Source organism: Dama dama, chromosome X (genome assembly GCF_033118175.1).
Source record: "Dama dama isolate Ldn47 chromosome X, ASM3311817v1, whole genome shotgun sequence".
Lineage (NCBI taxonomy): Eukaryota > Metazoa > Chordata > Mammalia > Artiodactyla > Cervidae > Dama > Dama dama.
Genome location: NC_083714.1, coordinates 133,999,144 through 134,021,777, shown reverse-complemented (window position 1 = coordinate 134,021,777; position 22,634 = coordinate 133,999,144). Strand labels below are relative to the sequence as shown.

At 42.9% G+C, this 22,634-nt stretch overlaps 1 protein-coding gene across 4 annotated transcripts in view; it reads right to left on the bottom strand.

The window, feature by feature from the left end:
- SH3KBP1 (SH3 domain containing kinase binding protein 1) overlaps positions 1–22,634 on the bottom strand; it is a 334,741-nt gene that overhangs the window by 236,778 nt on the left and 75,329 nt on the right. Inside the window, exon 1 of one of the 4 annotated variants that reach the window (XM_061136774.1) lies at positions 21,527–21,674. The exons of the other annotated variants lie outside the window; for them this stretch is intronic. Coding sequence (XP_060992757.1) covers positions 21,527–21,580 — 54 coding nt within the window. The 5' untranslated portion in view covers positions 21,581–21,674. Of the gene's footprint in view, positions 1–21,526; positions 21,675–22,634 lie in introns of those variants that run through there. 4 annotated transcript variants of the gene reach the window in all.

Here is a 22,634-nt window from a genome sequence, read left to right as displayed (position 1 = left end):
ATACACACACAGAGATGGACACACACACATACAGATGGACACACACAGACACAAACAGGCATAGACATACAGACACATACAGAGAGAAATACAGGCACACAGACAGAGAAAGCAGAGACACCCAGAAAAAAGAGGTCATTCAGGCCCCAGAGGTGAACCATCGTGAAGGTAACCTTAATACTGAGCTGTGTTTCCTTCCGCTCCCCGTCTCTAGCTCACCAAGTGGTCACTCATTCCAGGGGCTCCTTTGTCCTAGATCACAGCTTGCTCCTTGGAATTCTACCTCATTTCCAATTATTCAAATTGAGCAGAAAATATGTGTTTCTTTTCTCTAACTGTAAGGCCACAGGTTCATGTGCATATCTGAGTCACCCACATTCACTGCTGCTGTCACAAATGTCAGCTTCTCTCTCTGAACTCAAATGCAAATTTCACCAAGCAAATTGCTGTCTTGCGAGCGTGGACACCTCTATGCGAACCATCATTTTCAGAACAACTAAATGAACAGCCAGGGAGGGTCTGGCTCCATGTTTCCTCCCTAGGTCTCAGCTAATGGCACCGCTCTGAGAAAGGCATGTGGCTTTGGGGAACGGCTCATCTCCTGAGAACACCCTGTCACCCAGTGCTACCCTTCTGTAGGAAAGAGTTAGCAGCTATTCAGCAGCATTCACAAAGGATACACAACCTGAAGAAGCGGAATCCTCAGAAATCAGTCACTGTCCTGATTTCCAAACGGTCCTCACAGCTCAAAAAAAAAAAAACCTCTCCATAGTCCTAACTGTAGGGTCTTTTTTTATTGTCTTTTTAAAAGGTTTGACTCTGATGCTATCTTTTCCCTATTTCCTACTATAAATAAAAGTACTTGATTTCCTACTCCACAGTATGTGCTTTGGTCTTACATCTTAACTTTTGTGAGCAATCATTTGAGCCAAGTGAAAAGAAATTTCAGTGTATATCCTTTTGGTAATTTTCAGTTAACTTTTACACCTGAGGAAGTTCTAGTTCACACTCTTTCCCCCAATACACTGAGAGCATCTGTTAAAACCCAATAGAATGCATTTTCGCCTTTACATTTTAGAAACTGTATTCTCAATTCTAGAGAAATCCAGAAAAGTCTTGACTGGAAAAAAAGTAATAATTGCAGGGGCCGTCCTACTTTGCAAAGCTAGACCTCAAAACACACCAGACTTGCCAAGAGGCTGCCTGAGTATTGCTCCATCCGGGCTTCTGAGGGTGGGGGTGGTGAGTAAAGCCAACAGCTGAACAGCACTTCCCCCACTCCCCTCCCCGAAAGCCTTTCAGGGTCACACAGAATCCTCACAAAGAATTTGTCACCAGAGCGCAGTCTGAGGAAATTCCATCTGAGGCCTGCCATTAGGGGATTTTATCAGGGCAAAAGTGGTCCACCCTGAATGGAAGCAAATCTCTTCACAGGTCTTCACAACTAACCCCCCAAACAAGCTGAGGTCTGTACCCAACCAGGCTCCCTCCATTCCTGTCAGCCTCGTTGAGGTAAAGCACCACACCGCTGGCAAAAGCTCTACCATATGTCAGAAAAGGGACAACGTCACGGAACCAGAGGAGGGTTTCTTTTCTATTCACTTGGCTCCTAAACAATTGAAATACTGGGTGGGCTTGATTTCCTTCCAATTAGCTGTTCTTATTCGGCTTATAAGCCTTTTGGGGAAAGTTTTACCTCAAAATTTCAACTACTGATTTAAACATCATGCCTCATTCAATGTTTCTAATGAAATATTCACACTATATCTTAAATTGACATGCATGTTTACTCAGAATCATTCATTACTGGGGGAAATTCAGTGTAATTAACTCCAAAAGGAAGAATTAGCTATATTAGTCAAGTGTTGATTCTAGTCCATTAATAAACCACACAGCAAACTAGTCCTTGGTCTGTAAGGAAAACCTGGGCCTTGATGGCATCACTCTGTTTTAGGTATCTCTGCTTCACATTGAGCCACCCTTTTCAGAAACCCACTCACCCCTATCTGTGCTTCTTAATGCTCCAAAGGCACTGAAGACCTGGCTTAAATGGCCTTAGAGAAAATTACCTTCTCAATTATATCTAGAAAAGTATTTTAGCATCTGTGTTTTCACTGAAATAGCTATAATATCAAAAGATTTGCAAGCTACTTCACATTTATTATCCCCCATTGATATTTAATAATTTCACTCTCAAGCACTGCAGCCCAATTTACCCCTTGCACACTGGCAACAATAAGATGGTTTCCCTCTCCTACAGGGAGCTCAGTTGATATTTAGTAGGAACATGATTAGCCCAAAGGATGACAGAAAGGGCCAAGAATTCATCTCCCCAAGAAGAACTAATTTAGCTGCTTCCATCAGTTTAGAGAAAATAAAGACCTCAGAAGATACCCTCTTCAAAATGATCTAAAGTCATGGGACTTCCCTGGAAGTCCAGTGTTTAAGACTTTGCCTTTCAACACAGGGCATATGGGTTCGATCCCTGGTCCAGAGCTGAGATCCCACATGCCTCGGGGCAAAAAAAAACAAAACAAAACAAAACATAAGTGATATTGTAACAAATCCAATAAAGACTTTAAAAATGGTCCACATCATATCTTTTTTTTAAAAAAAGAAATGATTTAAAGTCAGAATTCTCAAAATACCACACACTTATAAATGGACACTCTTCCACAGGGGAGCTGGAATCACCTGTACTGTTGGAGGGAGTCTGATACAGAAATGTTTTCTGACCTGGGTGTGTAGATCCCTGCTCAGGTGGTCTCGTAAGAAGATGCTGGGGGAAGAGGGAAAGCACTGCCTCACAGATGCAGCTCTATAGAGCACACACTCCCAGGAAGAGGAAGGGTAGGTGACGAGCTGAGGTGGCCACTAGGTAGTGAGGGGCCCTGGGCTGACAGACAATAAAATTAAGTGTAAATCTAGCTTGACAGTGGGCCCTTTGAGTCAATTCCTCTCTTAGTTTTCACAGGAGCCCCTGCCATCCTGACTATTTTAATGTATCTCTGGTTTATACCAACCTGCCAACCACCGGCCACCTGAATCTGTACTGTAACAGCACACAGCCACCACCAAGACCACAAAGGCCCATTAAGAGACAACTGAGTGGTCCAGATAAAGGTGACTAAAGGTGCCCTCCATCTCCCCTAACCCATTCATGGTCCTTGAGCCTTTCAGGGTAAATGGAAAGGCTAACCCCTCGAGGTCTTCAGAGGACAATGCAACTCAAGGCTCCACGGCCCACTCCCCATTTGGCTAAGGACCACGGCTGCCACCACCAGCGGGCTGGGGCTGTGTGGGGAAAGAGCCTGCTGTCACTTGGGCTCTGCCAGGAGAAGCTGCCCTGCCCCACGGAAGGGAAAGCCTATGGGGAGGAGAGGAAGTCAAGAGAAACAAAGAGCTGGGGCTGAAAGGTTGTCATGTTCAGCTCAGCCCTGTGCTAAGGGAAATACTAGGGCCCACACCTGCTGGCTTTTCAGATCGAGTTCCCATGAGGCACTAAAGACTTGGGGCTCCTGTTCATATCCCTTCAGTCCCTTATTTCCCTAAATGACTCAGTAATCCCGGTCTAGCTTATGTGAAGTAACCTGAATGAGCTGCTGTTCCCTGTACTCAGAAGGGCCTATGTAAAGCCTCACTCATTCACCAAATTTCACCAGCTGAGCAAGCAAGCACCCCCACAGCAAGGCACTGCATCTGGATGCCTGGACACGATCCCCAGTGACAAGAGCCTTAAACACACAGTTCCTCCAGTGCCCTGCTTCATCTACTTGGAAGTGATTGGAGGGGAAGAGAGGAGGCCCCGAGCAGTGGATCCCCCAGAACCTGTCAGAAATGCAGATTCTCCAGCATCACCCCAGACCTTCTAAATCAGAAACCATGGAGATGGAGCCCAGGAGCCTATATGCCACCAAGCCCTCCCAGAGGTGCTGACGCACACCCTGGCATGAGAACCTCTGTCCAGAGGAATAAAAAAGGCTGCCCCACTGTAAGGTTCCAGGAGGTCCAAGACCCTCCAAAGTGGTGAGATGGCTTTGAACTTTCAGGAATGAGCACTTTCATGATGTGCTCTACCCACCAACCACCTCCCATCTAGGAGGAGGAGTGAGTTATAGACTATTTAGGCAGCACGGGCTTCCAGGAGGCACATGTTTGACTGCTTGCAAGGGAATAACTGATCAAGGGAGGCTGGAGGGTAATGGAGTATAGGATTCTAACAGATGAGAAAGTACACACAGGTCCATGTTTTTGCCACTTTCTATTTTACCACTGCTTAGTAACAATCTGTACTTCACCTTTTGGTACTGTTTTTGTTGATTCATTTTATTCAACAGTGAAACTGAAGTTCAAGAAGATGGAGGTGAAAGTTACCAAGATGCTCTAACATCAGATACTGTGGTCCCGATTTCCCATTATCTGCTTGGCTTGAGGTCCCGTTTCCAGGAAAATGGTGTGCTAAATGACCAACGACACTGATCACCATTTATACACACTTCCTAAATTTTATCAGTATACTTGGACAGCAAGGACATCAAACAAGTCAATCCTAAGGGAAATAAACCCTGAATACTCATTGGAAGAACTGATGCTGAAGCTGAAGTTCTAATACTCTGGCCACCTGATGTGAACAGCTGACTCACTGGAAAAGGCCCTAATGCTGGGAAAGACTGAAGGCAGGAGGAGAAGGGGATGACAGAGGATGAGGTGGTTGGATGGCATCACCGACTCAATGGACATGAACTTGGGTGAACTCCGGGAAACAGTGAGGAACAAGGAGGCCTGGTGTGATGCAGTCCATGGGGTCACAAAGAGTCGGACACAACTTAGTGACTGAACAACATCTATTAATTATTGACTTAGGACAATTCCAAGAAATGGGATTACTGGCATAGTGGATACAAAACTAGGCACAAAGATTTACATACATAGATGGCCACCATAATTTTATTTTTGGTGGCAAAAAAGATGGGAAACCTGAGGTCTGCTCTAAAGTGGCTGGTGAAAAACATCGCAGTATATTCTTACAATGGGACTTTACTGTTCTCAGAAGACAATAATTTTTGAGAAATTCAAAGGATCACTATAGTAAATACAATGTTTCAATGCTTCCATAAATCTACTATGCTTAAGAATTCCCTGGAAGTCTTGTTAAAATACAGATTCTGATTGAGTAGGTTTAGGGTGGAGACTGAGATTCTGCATTGCTAATAAGTTCCCAGGTGATGGGATTCTTTTTCTCCACATTGTATCATCAGAAAAAAAATTATTTTTAAGTTTTAACTAAAACTCTATATGAAACATCCAGAAAAGGCTGACCTATAGAAAGATGGTAATGATAACCCTATATGCAAAACAGAAAAAGAGACACAGATGTACAGAACAGACTTTTGGACTCTGTGGGAGAACGCGAGGGTGGGATGTTTCGAGAGAACAGCATCGAAACATGTATATTGTCTAGGGTGAAACAGATCACCAGCCCAGGTTGGATGCATGAGACAAGTGCTCGGGCCTGGTGCACTGGGAAGACCCAGAGGGATCAGGTAGAGAGGGAGGTAGGAGGGGGGATCGGGATGGGGAATACATGTAACTCCATGGCTGATTCATGTCAATGTATGACAAAACCCACTACAATATTGTAAAGTAATTAGCCTCCAACTAATAAAAATAAATGAAAAAATAAATACATAAATAAATAAATAAACAGTTTTGCTGTTTAAAAAAAAAAAAAAGGCTGACCTATAAAGACAGACAGTCGGACCAGGGGAAGGAAAGAAAACTATAAATGGACATGAAGGGTCTTATAGGGGTGGTGAAAATATTCTAAAGCATTTTATGGTAATGGTTGCACAACCATATACATTAAAAAATCACTGAAATATATACTTGAATGAATTATACGATATGTAAAATATGCCTCCATTAAATTACTTTAACTGCTTTTTTAAATGACCAGGCAGATTTTTTAAAATCATCACATAGCACTTTAAAAAAAACTGAAAGAATTAAAAAAAATACTAAGTTGAGGGAAGGGTAAGTGGGGTGTTCATGTTTCATAGGTACAAAATTTCAGTTTGGGGAAGATGAAAAAGATTTGGAGATGGATCGTGATAATGGCTGCATGACAATGTTAACATACTTAATGTTGCAGAACTATACACTTAAAATGATTAAAATGGCAAATTTCATGTTATATACAATTTACCACAATAAAAGTAATAATGATAATTAAATACCAAAATACAAATAGGAGTTGCTTTTAACTATTTCCAAAGAAGGGTTTCTTTCCCTCTGCTTCCTTCTTGAGGCCCACAGTATAATTCCTACAAGGGCCCCATCCTGGCTTGGTGCTCCCACTATAGTGGGGTGAATGGTGACCCACCCCCCCCCCCAAAAAAAATGATATGTCTACATCCTCATTCCCAGAACCTGAAGATGTAATTAAGTTAAGCATCTTGACTCACGACCCCTTTCCTCATTGCAAATCCCACTATTTTTTAAAGTTTCTCTCTTTGAAAAGCAGTCATTAGGATGATAAGTAGTAGACCCAAGAACTCTGACCAACTCTCTGAACACAGGGAATAAAATCATATGAGTGTATTTTAAATGTCTATTCTTATTCATTAACTCAAGTTTCAGAAAACAAATGGGAAAAAACTGTAAACATTAAAAAAAATTCTCAACCAATTTTACAAATTTTACCACTTCTAAAGGTGGACATTTATAACAGAAATAACTGTATCCATATCCTTACCTTTATCCTAAGTACATCGTGCAATCAATTCATTGCTTCCAATTTTCCAGGGGTTACTTCCAAGACATTAGAGAACTCAACTTCCAAAAAACCCTGCTGGCATTTAAAGACCAACAGAATTACTAAATCTTTCTACTGGAAAATCCAGGCCACCGTTCCCCAAATTGGCTTAAAATGAACATACATCAATTATCTGACGACCATCTGGTTGCCAGCAAGAGTCTTTTGGAAACCAGGCTTAAAACAAAAATGCAGAAACCAGCGCATAGTTCAGAAAATCAACAAGATTCAATACTCAAATCGTAACTCCCGCCACTGTTCCTTACCAGATTTCGATCTCTAATTCTGGAAGCTTTCTTTTACTTAGTTGCTATTGCCTTGATGTCTGCTCATGGTAAAATTATTCTTTGTAAAGATGATGATGTGAAGAGTAGGTTTCGTTTCTATTCTTGTATATCTACAAAACGTGGTACACAATTAAGCTAAACTTAAAATAACTGTTTAGCTGCTGGCTTTTTTGTTATTCAAAGAATGTTACCACCACACACAGAGGAAATCTCAAATCCAAAATGCTATTTTAAGAAATACTATATCCTGGGGTGGTTCTATTTGTAGGCAACTGTCTCTGGGGTATAATTCAAGGGGTACTACAAACAGATCTTCCCAAAAATCTCTCTCCCCCCATCCCCCACTCTCCAGTCTTCCAGAGTTTGAACTTTTCATCACAAGATTTAATGGACCCAAACAGTGCTAGAACCAAAAGGACCTTTAGAATTCATTGGGTTCAACTCCCTAAACACACAGATATGGTTATGTGACTTGTCTAGAGTAGGGTTCACCCTGTAACAAACATTTCATGAGCACCTGACCAAGCACAGTGCCAGGTAGAGGGCAAAGGAAGATACCTCCCCACCTCTGCCCTGTTCTCCCTAAATTCATAATCTATTCTAATGAGAGACAAGATTCAATATCAGAGCTTTAAGGGAAAAAGGTGTCCTCAGCACAAGAGTAGAAAGGAAGGTTTGCTGGTCTTTGCAGGTCAAGTTTTTGTCATAAAAATCCTCAAACTGCTCAGGATTATTCTCTTAACTGGAGGATCATAGTGCTGTGGCATGAAATTGTTATGAGATGCAAAACACTATATTCTAGAAGGGGGCAAAAAGTCAAGTCCACCCTAGAGTCAGCTGATAGATGAATGAACAAACAAAAACGTGTTCTATTCCTACAATAAAATATTCTTTGCCCTGAAAAAGGAAGGAAATTCTGACACATTCTCCAGCACAGACCAACACTGAGGACATTCTGCTAAGTGAAATAACCCAGTTACAATAGTACAAGTACTGTCTGATTCCACTTGTGTGAGGTACCTAGTGTAGTCAGATTCAGAGACACAGAAGGTAGAAGGTGGTTGCCAGAAGCTGAGGGGGACGGGGAGTGGGGAATTGTTCTTACATCACCAGATGAAAGAGTTCTGGAGATCCGCTGCACAGCAATGTGAACACCACTTGACACTACTGAACTGTACCCTTACAAATCATTATGATGGTAAATTTTATGTTATGCGTATTTTACCATAATTTTTAAAAACTGCACCAAGGGAGATGAGTCAAATTCAGTTCAAGAAAGTTTTTTCCACCTCAAGCATGGCCATGTGGGTTCCAGGAGGTCCGAGTCATAATTCTAAATAAAACAATCGGAAAGGCACTGCCTTCAAAAGAATCAAGGTTGGGGTGGAGGGGGGTAGTGAGGAGGAGGAGGGAGAAGCCATGAAATGAGACTGGCCAGCAGCTGGTGACTGCTGAAACCGGATGACGGGCACAAAGGGGGGTCCTTATACTATTCCCTCAACTTAGCGCGTATTAGAAACATTTCTAGTGATAACCCATAAAAGTGAAAACCTGGTGAAGAGAATTTCCTTCTCTGGACAAACGCAAAGGCTTATCCTTTAGATGTCTAGTGTGGCTGGTAATCTCCGTTCATTCTGTCCCAGCAAGACGAAGCCCCCAGACACAGCAATCCATGTCAGACCAACAGTGTGAGCTAACACTAACATCAGCACCCCTAGATTTCTTTTTATCTTTCTGAATAGGATACACTTGTATCATTCACATCTCTGAAATAAAACACAGAGACACATGTAATCCAGCTCCCACTACTCTAGTTTACCACCATCACTCCTAACTGTAATTAGTTTCTTGGGTATCTTCCAGTGTCTTTAAGCAAATATCATACATTACTATATGATTCATGCTCTCCAAAACTTTGCTTTTCCCACTCAACAATCTATTTGGGGTGTCTTTCCATATCAGTAAAAAGTATTACCATTCTTTTTTTCTGGCTGTACAGTGTCCCATATAGTATAGAGATTACTCTAATTTATTCTTCCCAAGTTGATGGGAAGTTTAGCTGTTCCCCAAATTTTCCTATTCTAAACCAGATCGTATCTATGCTGTGAAAAAAAAAAAACAATTTTATTAAAACAAGGTTGCTCAATACACATAGTGGGACTATTAAATACCTTCCCTGTGTGTTACTATTATCCTGGACAAGTATTTTCCCTCTTCTTCTTGGATCTTTCCCTGTTTCAGTACAGTCCAAGCTTAAGCTCAGTTCCTCCACAAAGCCTGTCCTGACTCTCTGGCCCACAGTGAGCAGCCTTTTCTTCTTAATTTCTATACTACACATTCTCATGCAACTTTGTGTGGATTGGCGTTTATTTTTCAAATATCTGATGTGAACTGTGTGATGCTGGAGGCCATAACTTTTATCTCTGCTACCTAGGTCTGCACAGCACTGAGCAAGGTTTTAGCAAATAGAGCATACTCAATCAACACTAACCAATTTACTGGAATCAGGAAATGTCTCCCTTACTCATAACTTGCAGGTTTTCTAGACCCAAGAGGTCCTTCAGAGAAGGGTTCTAGCCAGTTTTGCTGTGTGAATTACTGTACAATCATAATCAAGCTGTGATTCACTGCAAAAAAAAAATTAAAATCCAACAGATTGAGTCCTCTTGGCATGCTCTGCACACAGAACAGGAAACATCATGACATTCGGGAGGTGCCCGACATCTCAATTCACAGGCACAAAATGATACTTAAATAGCATCTGTGGTGGTGACACAGCCAAGATATACAAGAAAGCTACAAGTAACATTTATGGTGGGGCGAGAGAAGCTCCCTCATGCTCTTAGGGCAAAATAGCAACATCATTCACAGTCACAGTTCAATTTTACTCCACAATCTATTTCATTCATTCCATCAGTCTATGCAGAGAGTAGCTACAGAAGGCCTCTTTGAGGAGGTGACTTCTGAGCTGAAATCTGCATGATGGATGGGAACTGTAGACCAAGCGAGGACACTCCTCTTGGGAAGCTGCCAGCTGCAGGCAGAGGGACACAGATGGCAAATCGGGTTCCAGTATCATTGCTGTTAGGACTTGAATTGTATCCACCAAAAGACGTTACATTCTTACTCTCCAATACCTGTGAATGTGACTGTATTTGGAAATAGGGTTTTTGCAGACAATCAATAAGATGAGGTGATTTGACTGGGCCTTGATCCAATATAACTGACGTCTTTACAAAAAGGAGAAATTTGGAAATGGAGGTGTGCACACAGAGAGAACGTCATGCAGAGATGAAGGCAAAGATCAAGGTGATATATCTAAAAGTCAAGGCCAGCAAAGCCCCAGAAGCTATGAGAGAGGGCCTGGAACAGGTTCACCCTCAGAACCTCAGAAGGAATCAACCCTGCTCACACCATCATCTTGGATTTCCAGGCTCCAGAACTGTGAGGCAATAAATTTTTGTTGTGTAAGTACCTCTAGTTGGTGGTCTTGGTGATGGTAGCCCTAGCAAACTAGATATTAGGTCCAGGAAATATACATACCACACCAAAAGTCACTTTCAATCAACTTTAGCAGCAAAATCCTTGTCCTAAACAAAATTGTACCTGGAACTCCAGTATGTTAGAAGATTAAAAGGATGAAAAGGATTACTCAGAAGAAAATATTTCATTGCTTGTTAAATACATGAAGTACCCACCTCCTCTGACCCCAGGAATTCTTTGCAACCCTGTTTGTAAAGGACTTAAAAGTAAAGAATAAAAAAAGGAAGGAAGGGGGAAAAAATCCTGATATCAGGATGAGGCCAGAAAACCTGGGTGAGGGGCAGGGCAGTGGTTTCTACCATTTATTATTAAACCACCAGCACCAGTTATGAGTATCTGCTCTAAGCCAGGATTATGTCTGTCCCTTACATAGACTCTGAAAGGCAGGTGTTCTGGTCTTCTCTTTAGTGATGGGGCATGCAAAACTGGAGAAGCTGACTTGATAAAAGCACCTATTTTCATGTGCCAGGGCTGTTGTACAAACTGAGATGCTTAAATAACAGAAATTTATTTCCCACAGTTCACTTCTGGAGATTAGAAGTCCAAAATCAAGGTCTTTGCAGGTCTGGTTTCATCAGAGGCCTCTCTCCTGAGCTTTCAGATGGCCACCTTCTTGCTGCATCCTCACATGGTCTTTGCTTAGTGTGTGCGTCCCTGGTGTCTGTGTCCCAGTCCCCTACTCTTACAAGGACACCAGTCAGATTGGCCTCATTTTTACTCAATTACCCCTTTAAAAGGCCCTGTCTTCAAATATCATCACATTCTGAGGAACCAGAAGCATAAAATTTGGGGGGGCTGGGGCGCACACACAATTCAGCTCATAACAGCCCCTTAAGAAGGAAGTTGCAGAGCTCACAGTCCACCCCAGAACAATTTGGTGCCAAAGGCCATTTTCCTTGGATCACACTGCCTGCCCCTAAAAGTCTCCTTTATTAGCTCCAAAAGAAAATATATTACTTGAACAATAAGAAAAATAAAGTTCTGTGGCTTGCTTCTTTTCTAAGACTTGCTGCTGAGGTCGAGGCCAGCCATGCCTCTGGAAGCTCCCGTGAGAGCCGTGTCAGCAGGCCCTGGGTGTGAGCCCTGGAGGACAGAAGAGAAGGCAGAGGAGAGCCCCTTCATCCCCACAAGGAGCCCCACTGGAGGTCAAACCTAAACAGATGTCAGCTTCCACCTTCTGGGCAGGAGCCCCAAGCTCCTAGGTAATCTCCTAACATTAGCTAGAGTGCTGGACAAGGGGGCTCCAACCAAGAGTTGCCCCAATTTCAGGCTCACTGACAGGAGAAGTCGGTTCCCTCAGCCCTGCTTTCCTCTCTGTATCTCAGCCTCAGGGTGGCTCGCCAAGGCTGACTCAAAAAATTCTGCTCAAGACTGCAGTGAGTGAGCATTTGAAGCACCCATCAGAAACCCCCCAGACTTCTCAGAAAACACAGGCCCCTCATATTGTTACCCAGAGCCATGGCAGCTGCTGTGCCCACCAGGGTTCACGGAACCATCTTCAAATGTCAGCCAGCCTCCATGGCTTCAAACACAACATCAATAAAATGATGGCACCTTGCTGTGCCTTCCCCTGGGCAGAAAAGCAAGGCCCTGAAGAGTGAGGCAACAGAGACCTTAATGAGCACTGTTCTGGGGGCCAAAAAAAATGAAGACTGTCCAGGAATGGTTCCCTTTCACCAAGCCCAGAGACCCCATAAAATAAGGAAAGTTCTGAAGTGAGCAGCCAACCCAAATACATACATCCCAAACCCCATGCTAGGATTCTGAGGACTAGAAACCAAGGGATGGTGAACATTTGATTAGGGAGGCAAAGCTGGTCACAGATAACAAAACAACAAAAGACCCAAAATGCAGTACTTATCATGATTATCAGTTTTTTAAAAGGACAGTACAAAAAATTATCCCCAGCGAGTAGACAAAGACAGAGAAGGAAAAAACATCAGAAAAGACTTCACATAAAATGTAAGGGGAGTGAAAATGATTATGAAATGATTTTATCATATTACATTTACATTTATTATATTGACATGTTACATTTGGTACACTGTACCAAATGCTAAATGATAGGCCCTTCTATTTCAGAGACCCAATGAGAAGTAAATGTTGTCACCTCTTTATTAACAAATGTCCATTTCTAACCACCTCAATTCTAATTGAGACATGTCATCAAATATCACCAGAAAGTTGTCTACCTGGGTATTGTCACCCAACTTTCACATATACTTCTTACTCCATACTTTCATACAAGAGAAAAAGCCAGTTCCAGGCCAATCCCAGAAGAAAATCAGTAAATACATATCCCCCCAGGTGTCCCCAGGCCTCCTCAGTGGCTCAGTGGGTAAAGAATTCACCTGTAATGCAGAAGACGTGGGTTTGATCCCTGGGTCAGGAAGATCCTCTGAAGGAGGGCATGGCAACCCACTCTAGCATTCTTGCCTGGAGAATCCCATGGACAGAGGAGACTGGCAGGCTACAGCCCAAAGGGTCACAAAGAGTCAGGCATGACTGAGCACAGCACAAGTCTTCCAAGGCCAAAAACCAATCCCAAGGGAGACTGAGGTCTCCTCCTAATCCAGATTATGGCCCTTTCCATAGATGAGGTTCAACTATTGTGTCCCTAGTTTATTAATCCATAGTTTATGCCAGGCAGAAAAAAATACCCAATGGAAGCAAGTCAAGAGATACACACACACACACGAAAGTGAAAGTGTCAGTCACTCAGTCGTGTCCGACTCTTTGCGATCCCATGAATTGTAGCCCGACAAGCTCCTCTGTCCATGGAATTCTCCAGGCAAGAATGCTGGAGTGGGTAGCCATTTCCTCCGCCAGGGGATCTTCCCAACCTTTATCATCTGAGCCACCGGAAAGCCACCCTATATATATAGGTGGAAGGGCAATATGATTGGTGAAAGGGAAATTTAGCAATATCTACAATATCTATGAAAATCCTAAGGAGAGACTGTTAACCCAACAACTCCACTGTGAGGCATTTATCCTATGGGTGGACTCACATAAAATAGGGTGCTTTGTTGCAGGAAAAAAAGAAAGACTGGAAACAATCCCAAATAGGGCACCAATTATACAGAATAAGGAGCAGACATAGCAAGAATCATTAATTGAAAAAAAGCCAATTGGATCAGACCTTGCATACTGTGTAGTTTGTCGGGTTTTTTAAAAAGTTGTGTTTTTATTGTTTGTAGTTGCAATAAAATTCTAGAGAATTAAAAAAACAAGAGGGAAGTAAAGTAGGGAAATCTACTTAAGCTCTTCTGTTGTGCTTCAACCACGAGGTGGGTTTTTTTTCCCTCATTTTAAACACATATAAGAAAAATATATGAGCAGTGAGAATTCATGAGAACTTAGCCCTAAATTGCTCTCAGCAGTGAACAGAGTCTTAAAAGAAGACTTACTGATTGTCAATGGGCTGTAATTCCTACTCAGGAAGTAGCCTGATACAGTTAAGAGTGGTTTTCATGAAGAAGGCATGAAATCTAAATGGTGTCTTATTAGTCATCATTTAATCAGAAAACCAAAGAACATTCCACACTGCATTTTGCAAGTTGAGTGCATAATTAAAATTTTATCAGTGCACTTTTCATAATTTTAAGGGGCAAAAGTACATAATATAATCAAAATACAATTCAGCACATTATGAATTGGGTATCTTGTTCATGAGATGCTAAAATTTCCTTATTTCTATAAGGAAAAAAAGCTGTGAAGGGCTTAGATGCACACACATGAATCCTCATCAGAGCTTTGTATGTAATAGCAAAAGCAAAATTGGAAATGAAACAAATGTACACAACAGGAGGCTGAGTGCATAAATTATACCATAGCCATACAATGAAATGCTCTGCAGTTCAACAGCATAGATACAGAAAGATGTTGGTGGCACATTTAAGATTTTTTTAAAAAGCTGATTTTGACAACATTTGTGGACAGCCCTATTTGGAAAATGATACACATATTTATACATGTGTTGGAAAAGGTTAGGAGGAACAAGAGCATACTTTAAATTATAGTTATCTCTGGGCAGTTGGATTACAGGAGATTTTAATGTGCATATTTCAATTCATCTCTATTCTAACTTTTTTATTTAAAAAACTTTTGTGTGATTTCTAAAATGCTGGCTATCTTACCCTTCCTTGGGATAAGAACCCAATGTTCTTCCATGGAAGCAAATTCCCACATGAAATGTGTCGCTTTGTCCTCTTCTTCTGTCCCTTTGTGGGGCTTTCAATAGTTTTTCTGATGCTTCAGAAACTAGAGGGAGAGGGAAAGACAGGTCTAACCAGGGGCAACTGTGTCCCAGGGTACATGTTGACAGTGCCTGAAGACAGTTTTCACTGTCACAACTAGGTGAGGAAAGGAGCTGTGTGCTATTGGCATCTAGTGGGTAGAGGTCAGAGATGCTGCTAAACATCCCACAGTGCAAGGGACAGCCTCACAATAGCCTTAAAATAGCCCAAAATGTCAAAGAGTGTCAAGGTTGAGAAGTCCTGTGTTGGGGTTAATGAATCTTCAGGTGACATCTTTATGCTCCATAAACAACACCCTTGAGATGTAAACTATTATTTACAGGATGGATAAACAAGGGCCTACTGTACAGCTCATGGAGCTATATCCAATATCCTGTGATAAACCATAATGGAAAAAATCTTTTAAAGAAGAATGTCTATATGTGTATAATTGAGTCACTGTGCTGTACAGCAGACTGGCACAACACTGTAAATGAACTGTACCTCAATTAAAAAAAATTAAAAAGGCAGCACCATCAAATAGCTGCATAAGGCACGGCTTGGCGTACGGAAAATGCACTGCTGATGGAGGCAGAATATCTGAGTTGAATCCTGGATCAGCTCCTTTTCTGGCTGTAAAACCTCAGGCAGGTGACCACAGCAGCCTGCTGATCTTGCATCCTTCTTCCTAAAATGGAAATACCACCACCCACCCACGCCCCAGAGCGTACAAGAAGTTTCAACACAATAGTGGAGGAGAAAGGGTTCTGTAAATGACGAAGCACCACATACACAGGAACAGTATTATCACCCTGAGCTACTCATTGTCTAGATTTATCGGTGAATGCACACAGAGGATTGCAATGGGTCTTCGCCCGTACACTCTTCCTGCCCTGAGTCACATGTCATAGTGGTGATTTGAACCATCAAGAATGCTGTTTTTATACTACATGTTCCTTGACCTAAGGTGCGCAGCAGCAGAACTTGATGGTCAAGCGACAAGATCTGGAGTCAGGCTTCTAGGAAGAAAACCAGCACTACTGTCAACTGACTGGTGACTGTGGAAAGTGATGTGATTTCTCTGTGCCTCAGTTTCCTCCTCTGTCTATCCAAACCAGAACATTTTAGAGTAAAAGAATTTATCATCTGAACCAGGACATTTCAGAGTGAAAAGGATGCTACTGACATCAATGCCAGGACAACAGGCAGATACCAGGACAGTCCTCTGGCAAACAGGGACATGAAGTCACTCTAAAGATAAGGATATTCACAGTGCCCACCCCCAAAGGCTGGTTCTGATGATTAGATCAGCTAAAAGAGGCAAAGCACACAGTATATACTAGTAAATGCTAGTTGGGATTTTTTTTTTCCTTTCTCCCTCCCCATTCATCTAGCAAGTACTTAGTACCCTGGCTTGACACTCCGCTCCAAGCAAAGAATAAGTCAGACACACCCACTCCCTGTCCCCAGCAGGGCGCCTCCTCTGTGCCAGTGTGTGTGTGTGTGTGTGTGTGTGTGTGTGTGCCTCCTCTGTGCCAGTGTGTGTGTGTGTGTGTGTGTTATAGCCCCAGGACTTTTCTTGCACAAACACAGTCACAACACATGCAGAATTAAGCACAAACCCAGGAGTGAGCACCACAGGTCAAGAATGCCAGGAAACACATACCAAATGTATAAAAGTTCCAAGTCTCTTTCACAAGTATGAACAATGAGTAAGAGCTTATCTAATCCACAAAGCTAAAGGACTTTATTATTATTCCAAAGACCCTGATTCAAGGAAACGGTTGCAGTTTGACAAAATTTGCTATCACTGCATTTCACCAAGGGTGTTGATTAATTAAATTTTGTAAAAGCATGTAATGTTTAAAAGCTCAGTAAAGTATTTGCTCTCTTTCATTTCTACGAACATCACATTACAAAGAGCTGTGAACAATCTGTCCACCTAGACAGCTTGCAGAACACATGTATTACGAACGCTGAAAAGCTGTGCTAACTCTAGCTTGCTTTTGCACTGAGATGCATTTATGTCTTCCACCAAGAAATAAGCAGCTTGCTTTGGTGTGCTAAAACAATTTTCTCTAAAAGTCAACACTCACCATGAGAGGTAAAAGTTCCTTATTTCACACAAAAGTTCACTCGCTTCTAGGGGCCTGGGACTCTAATCACAAGTTCCCTTCCTTCTTCCCTCACACCCTCCTTCCCATCGCCAATTTCAGTAAAATTGGCCTCAATTATTATCACCATAAATCCTCACACTTGAATGTTTCCATATCCCACTGTGAGGTCCTGCCCTTCCCTCCTCTTCCTCATTCATATTTCTCCAGGCCCATGTTCATCCAGCCTCCTTTTCTGCCCATTTCTGACAATCCCTATAGAAACCTTGTTCCATTCCTTGGGTGGCTGTTAGATCTAAAATACCAGTCTGGTTCCGTCACTAGAAACACAAAATATGGATCTAAAAAGAGAAATTCCATCAAGCAAGCTGGATGTGCATAATTCAGAACAAATTGTGGGCATATCTGTTTCTTGTTGTACTCCACGTCTGCCTGTCTTGAATCAAAGAAGCTTAAATCAGCGGTGTGTGTTTTGATCTGATGGTTACACAGATATGTTCAGTTTCCAAAACTTCAAACAGCTTACTCTTTTGTCCATTTTATATGTGTTCTTATGCTATACTTCACAGTCATTTTAGAAAGTAGCTTACATCGCGTAAACCTCTATGTAAAGTAAGCATATATTACATGTCACCTACACTAGTGTTCGCCAGCTGCCACACTTCTGATTACTGTCAATTAGTGGGCCATGCAATCAATTTAGAAGGTCCTCACCAGCACTGTGTGGGGGGGGGAGGGGTGGTAAGAGCACTTGAACTACCTTCTTAAAACTTAAGTGCACAATACATTATTGCTGTACAACAGAACTTTACAATATATACCTCTTGCATAACTGGAACTTCATACCCACTGAACAGCAACTCCCCATTTCCATCTCCCAGCAGCCCATGGCAAGGAAGATATCGCAACAACTTCACTGTCCAGTTATGGATGAATGGATAAAGAAACCATGGCATATAAAACAATGAAAAATTATTCAGCTTTAAAAAAAAGAATGGAATCCTGCTATACCCTGACCAGCATTCTTTAAAAAGAATACAGAATAAAAGAGTGCACCATACACAATGAAGGCAACTATTGCTTCATGCAACGAACTTCCCTGGTGGCTCAGATGGTAAAACATCTGCCTACAATGTGGGAGACCCGGGTTCAATCCCAGGGTTAGGAAGAGCCCCTGGAGAAGGAAATGGCAACCCACTCCAGTATTCTTGCCTGGAAAATCCCATGGATGGAGGAAACTGGTAGGCTATAGTCCATGGGGTCGCAAAGAGTTGGACATGACTGAGCGACTTCACTTATTGCTCCAGGAGATGTTTTGCATCTACATGTATGTGTCTGTACATGCACATGTGTACTATATGTGCACATGTATACTAGGTTGTCAGACTTTTTTTAAAACTGAAGGACACAGTGGGAAAAAAAAAAAAGCCTAAGAAACACTGAGTACACTGACAAATAATAGAATTTGGAAGCCAGGAGACCTGGGTTCTGATCCTGGCTGGTTACAATCTACATAACCTCTGGGAGCCTCTAGCTCACCATTTCTAAAATGGGGGGTAATATTATTTACCTCCTGGAGTTGGTGTAAAGGATCAATGATCTGGCTAACAGTCCACCACAGAGAACTTAAGATACTGTCTCCAATCCTGCTGCCATTTACTTGGTGCCCTGGGCTAGGTTCCTTATCTGTAGGAAGGACGCTTAAAGGAAATATACAAAGACAGGCAGTATCCAGGCTGAGCCCCCATCATGGGACCCCCTTCAAGCCTCTGATGTCTGAGAGTGGCAGAGCAGGGAAGCTACTGCCCAGCACACTGGGTGATAAATCATCCAGCTATGGATTCTGAGCAGAGGAAAAAAACACTTTCCAAGATAAGAGGGTTTTCCCATTATTCTTGGCAGGAGGTGGCGAAAGGCAGAAGGGGAGGAAGGCCTTGGTAAAGAAATAAGCATTTGTTTTAAGCAAATCACTTTGAAGACAGGTGGTTTTCATTTTGAGAACAAAAGTGATGCTTACAGCAGTTAGAGGGCGACTCCAGATACCAGCCATGGGCTTGCCAGGAGAGGGAAACAGGGCCCTAGGGTCTGGAGTGCTCCCGAAGTACCAGAGTGATGACGGAGGCACATGGGAGAGTCCAGCACAGAAAAGCAGGAACTAACTTTATCAGGCTGTAGAAACACACTACTTAAAAGGCAGCCACTGTGTCCATCATCCAAAGCCTCTAACTATTTAACAAATATTTCTTGAGCATCTACTAAGTGTCCAGAACAGAGTTAGGGGCTGGGGATACAATGGGATAAGACAGACAAGACCTCTGCCCACACCAGGGCTGAAATTCCAACGGAGGAGGTAGCAAGTGCCAAGAAAATCAATGAGGCAACAAGAGATTTACAGGCTGTGATGTAAGCATTCTGCAAGAAATAGATATGGCGATGTGACAGGAAAGGAGAAAGGAAACCTAAGATGGAGGAAGTCCCATTAGATAAGATGGCCCAGGAGGGCTTCTCTGAGTTAACACCTGAAAGTAGAGCAAGAGGCAGCCAAGCAACAGCCAGAGAAGGCTGCTCCCCAGTGACAGCACCCCAAGTGCCTGAGACCAGCAGCGGGAAAGGGCTCAGGAGGAGCTGGGGTGGCCAGGGCCCAGGGGAGAAGGAAGTGGCCAGGTGGGAGGGTGACCACGATGAGGCTGGAGAGGCAGGCACGTGCCAGACCACACAAGGCACAGCCAGCCATGGGCAAGAAGATGGAGTCCAATGAAGAGCAACAGAGAGCTACTCCAAGTTGGTACACTGTGACACATGACTTTGATGATGGTTAAGGGGAAAGGCGTACTCTTAAATCATTGCACATAAAACAAAGTGTGCAGATTATGATATTATGTCACCAAAATCAATAATAAAAATTACCAGTGTCTCAGAGCTCACAGATACAGTTATTGAGGAGTCTTACCAGCTAGAGACAAAGAATTTTAGTCTACATGTGAGATAAAACACATGGAATTCAATGGAGAGAAAGGGGTGGGAGAACTTATAACTGACAAGGGAACACTATTACTAGCAATTAGCTCACAGTCAGCAAATATAAAGCACATAGTAAAACTGATTAACAAGACAGGCTCTAGAAAGTCCCATAAACAAGCAAACACACATAATGGTGCAAAGGCAATTGAGAATTGATCCATGCACATGGAGGTTGCCTAAATCCATGAACAGGTTGACCGAAACAACTGGTGGAAAGTCAACACGACAGTGCTCTACACCTACTTCTGAATCCGAAATTACATGAATTGCTGAGCAGTGTTCTTTGAGGTCTATCTTTTCTTTATCTTCTCCCTTGTGCCAGCTGAATACAGGTATTCATAACTCAGAAACTCAAAGCTGAACAAGAAATGGCTCTTCTGAATGGTCGTTTTTTCTCTAGGACTCACGACACTTGGGTCCCCAGGCTCCATGGTCTGTAATGCAAACAGATCTGTGGCACATGGGCATGACCCACTCACAACTTCTCCCCAAGACCTCCTTATGCCTGTGAATAAAAGGGTAACCAAGCCAAATGGCCGAGTAAGATAAGCTTATGACCCCAACCGAGAGACCTCAACGGCCACAATGACTGTCCCTAAACAAGCTGGAGAGAGCAACACAGGCGGCATTTCACAGTCCAGTGCACTTCTTGGATCAGTAGTCTAATAGCCCGTTAAGGAAGGAGATGGGGTAAGGAGGGCAAAATACGTGGTTTAGGAAAGGCCTACCAAGTGCCAAGTGCTATCACAATCATCACTCCAAATACCCCAACATTTCCATGAAGTGCAATGATCACACCTTTCAAATGAGAAAAGTACAACTTAAGAGAGGTTTCTGTGAGTGGCCCCAGGCTACAGTTAGCTGAGTGAGGACTTGAGCCTTGCATGCTGCCTGGGCTGGCACTGAGGAACAGGTCGGTGGTCTGAAAAAACCCTACTCTTTCTGTCCTATTCCCCCCATTGTATTCCCCCCTCCTGTCCCATCATTTCTTCCCACCATAGGAAAGCTGGACTCCACACCTGCCTTCATCCCAGCCTCCCAACTCTACTAGCTACCTTAGAAATGTTACCTGCTCCCAACCCTCGCCAGGGACACTTCACCCGTGAAAGGGCCACCTGCAGGCTTGGGGGTTCGCGGGTGGGCTTGGCTGGCTGGGGTTGTCTTGTATGCCGTGTTCCCTGGAAAAAACTCATTGATAGCAATCAGGAGAAGGAAAGAGCCACCCCACCAGATGATAGGGCTGTTCGAAATCTTTATGGACGCCGCCATCGGCCAAGAGCCACTTCTGTCACAGAGGAGGGCTTGGGGAAGAAATTCCCTTCCTCCACAAATAAGAAAACTCAAACGCCTGGGTCCAAATGGAAAGCGGTGTGGCTCACCACCATGAAAGGACTGAGCCAGGACCGAATTCCCCATCATGCCTCCCTCCCAGTCTACAGAGTAGTCGGGCAACAGGCTACAAAAGATGCAGACAGAATAACAATTGAAACAGATGTATGGCCTACTTACAATCTCAGACGCATCAGCAGCAGCGCTCGGGGCTTTGGCTGCGGAAAGCTCCATACTGTGGGGTATGAAATGGTGAGTGTGGGCTGACTGTGTCTGAACTCTGGGCAGGAGTGTGTGCTGTGCTCGGCGAGAACTACAAGTCTCTCTGATTCACTTGGCAGCAGAATTATTCTAAGCATCCTGTCCCATACCCAGCCCGCCCGCCCGCCCCTCCCACTACACATTCACACTGGCTGGTTTTTTTTTCCTCTCTCTCTGAGCTTATTTCTGTCACAAATCGAGTGAAATACACTTTTTCCAAATTAATCCAGTCTCTGGCACTTGAGAGTGTGGAACCTTTATGACCCCGGAGGAGAAAGAGGAAGAAGAGCCACCTAATTAGGAAGAAGTTGTAACTAACATCGGAGAGGAGAGCTGGAGAACCACAAAGTCTGCAGTCACAGCAAAATGGAGATTATTCGAGACAGCTGAAACACTCCACCCAGCCTCCAGGAGGGGACATGCACGGGGAACAAAGGGCATATGGTGTTTGCTTTCTTCAACATCCGTTCTCACCATTAAGAGCTGCACCAGCAAACACTCAGTACTTACATGGGGACAAACCTCACTCCACAATAGACTTGAAAATGTAGCTCATAATCAAATAAATGGCTGTGCAAAGCACAGGCCTACCCTGATTTTTTACTACATTAAAGAAAATTTAATAAAGTCCAAATAACTGGCAGAATGTCTATTTGGCTTAGTGAAGCATGGATTATACTTGAAAGAAAGGCAATTTTTGCTAATTCCAAGTTCATATGGTAACTCGAATAGTGACATATTCAGGACAGGATTTTATTTTATTTTTCCCTCCAGGAGAGATTCCAAGGGGCTAACTTAATAACTAGATAAGAATGATTTTCTATTATTTATTACTAGTGACATATTTAAACAATCCTATCCTAAAGCAAACAGGTTTTCTAAAGAGACAAATCATTAATATCCCACATAAGTTAATGTTACCATCATCCCCCTTACTGTCCACACTATGACATCATCCAAAGCTAAACTTCAGAGCACTCCCTGATCAGACTATGATGAACTCCTGAATTAGTGAGAGCTGAACTGA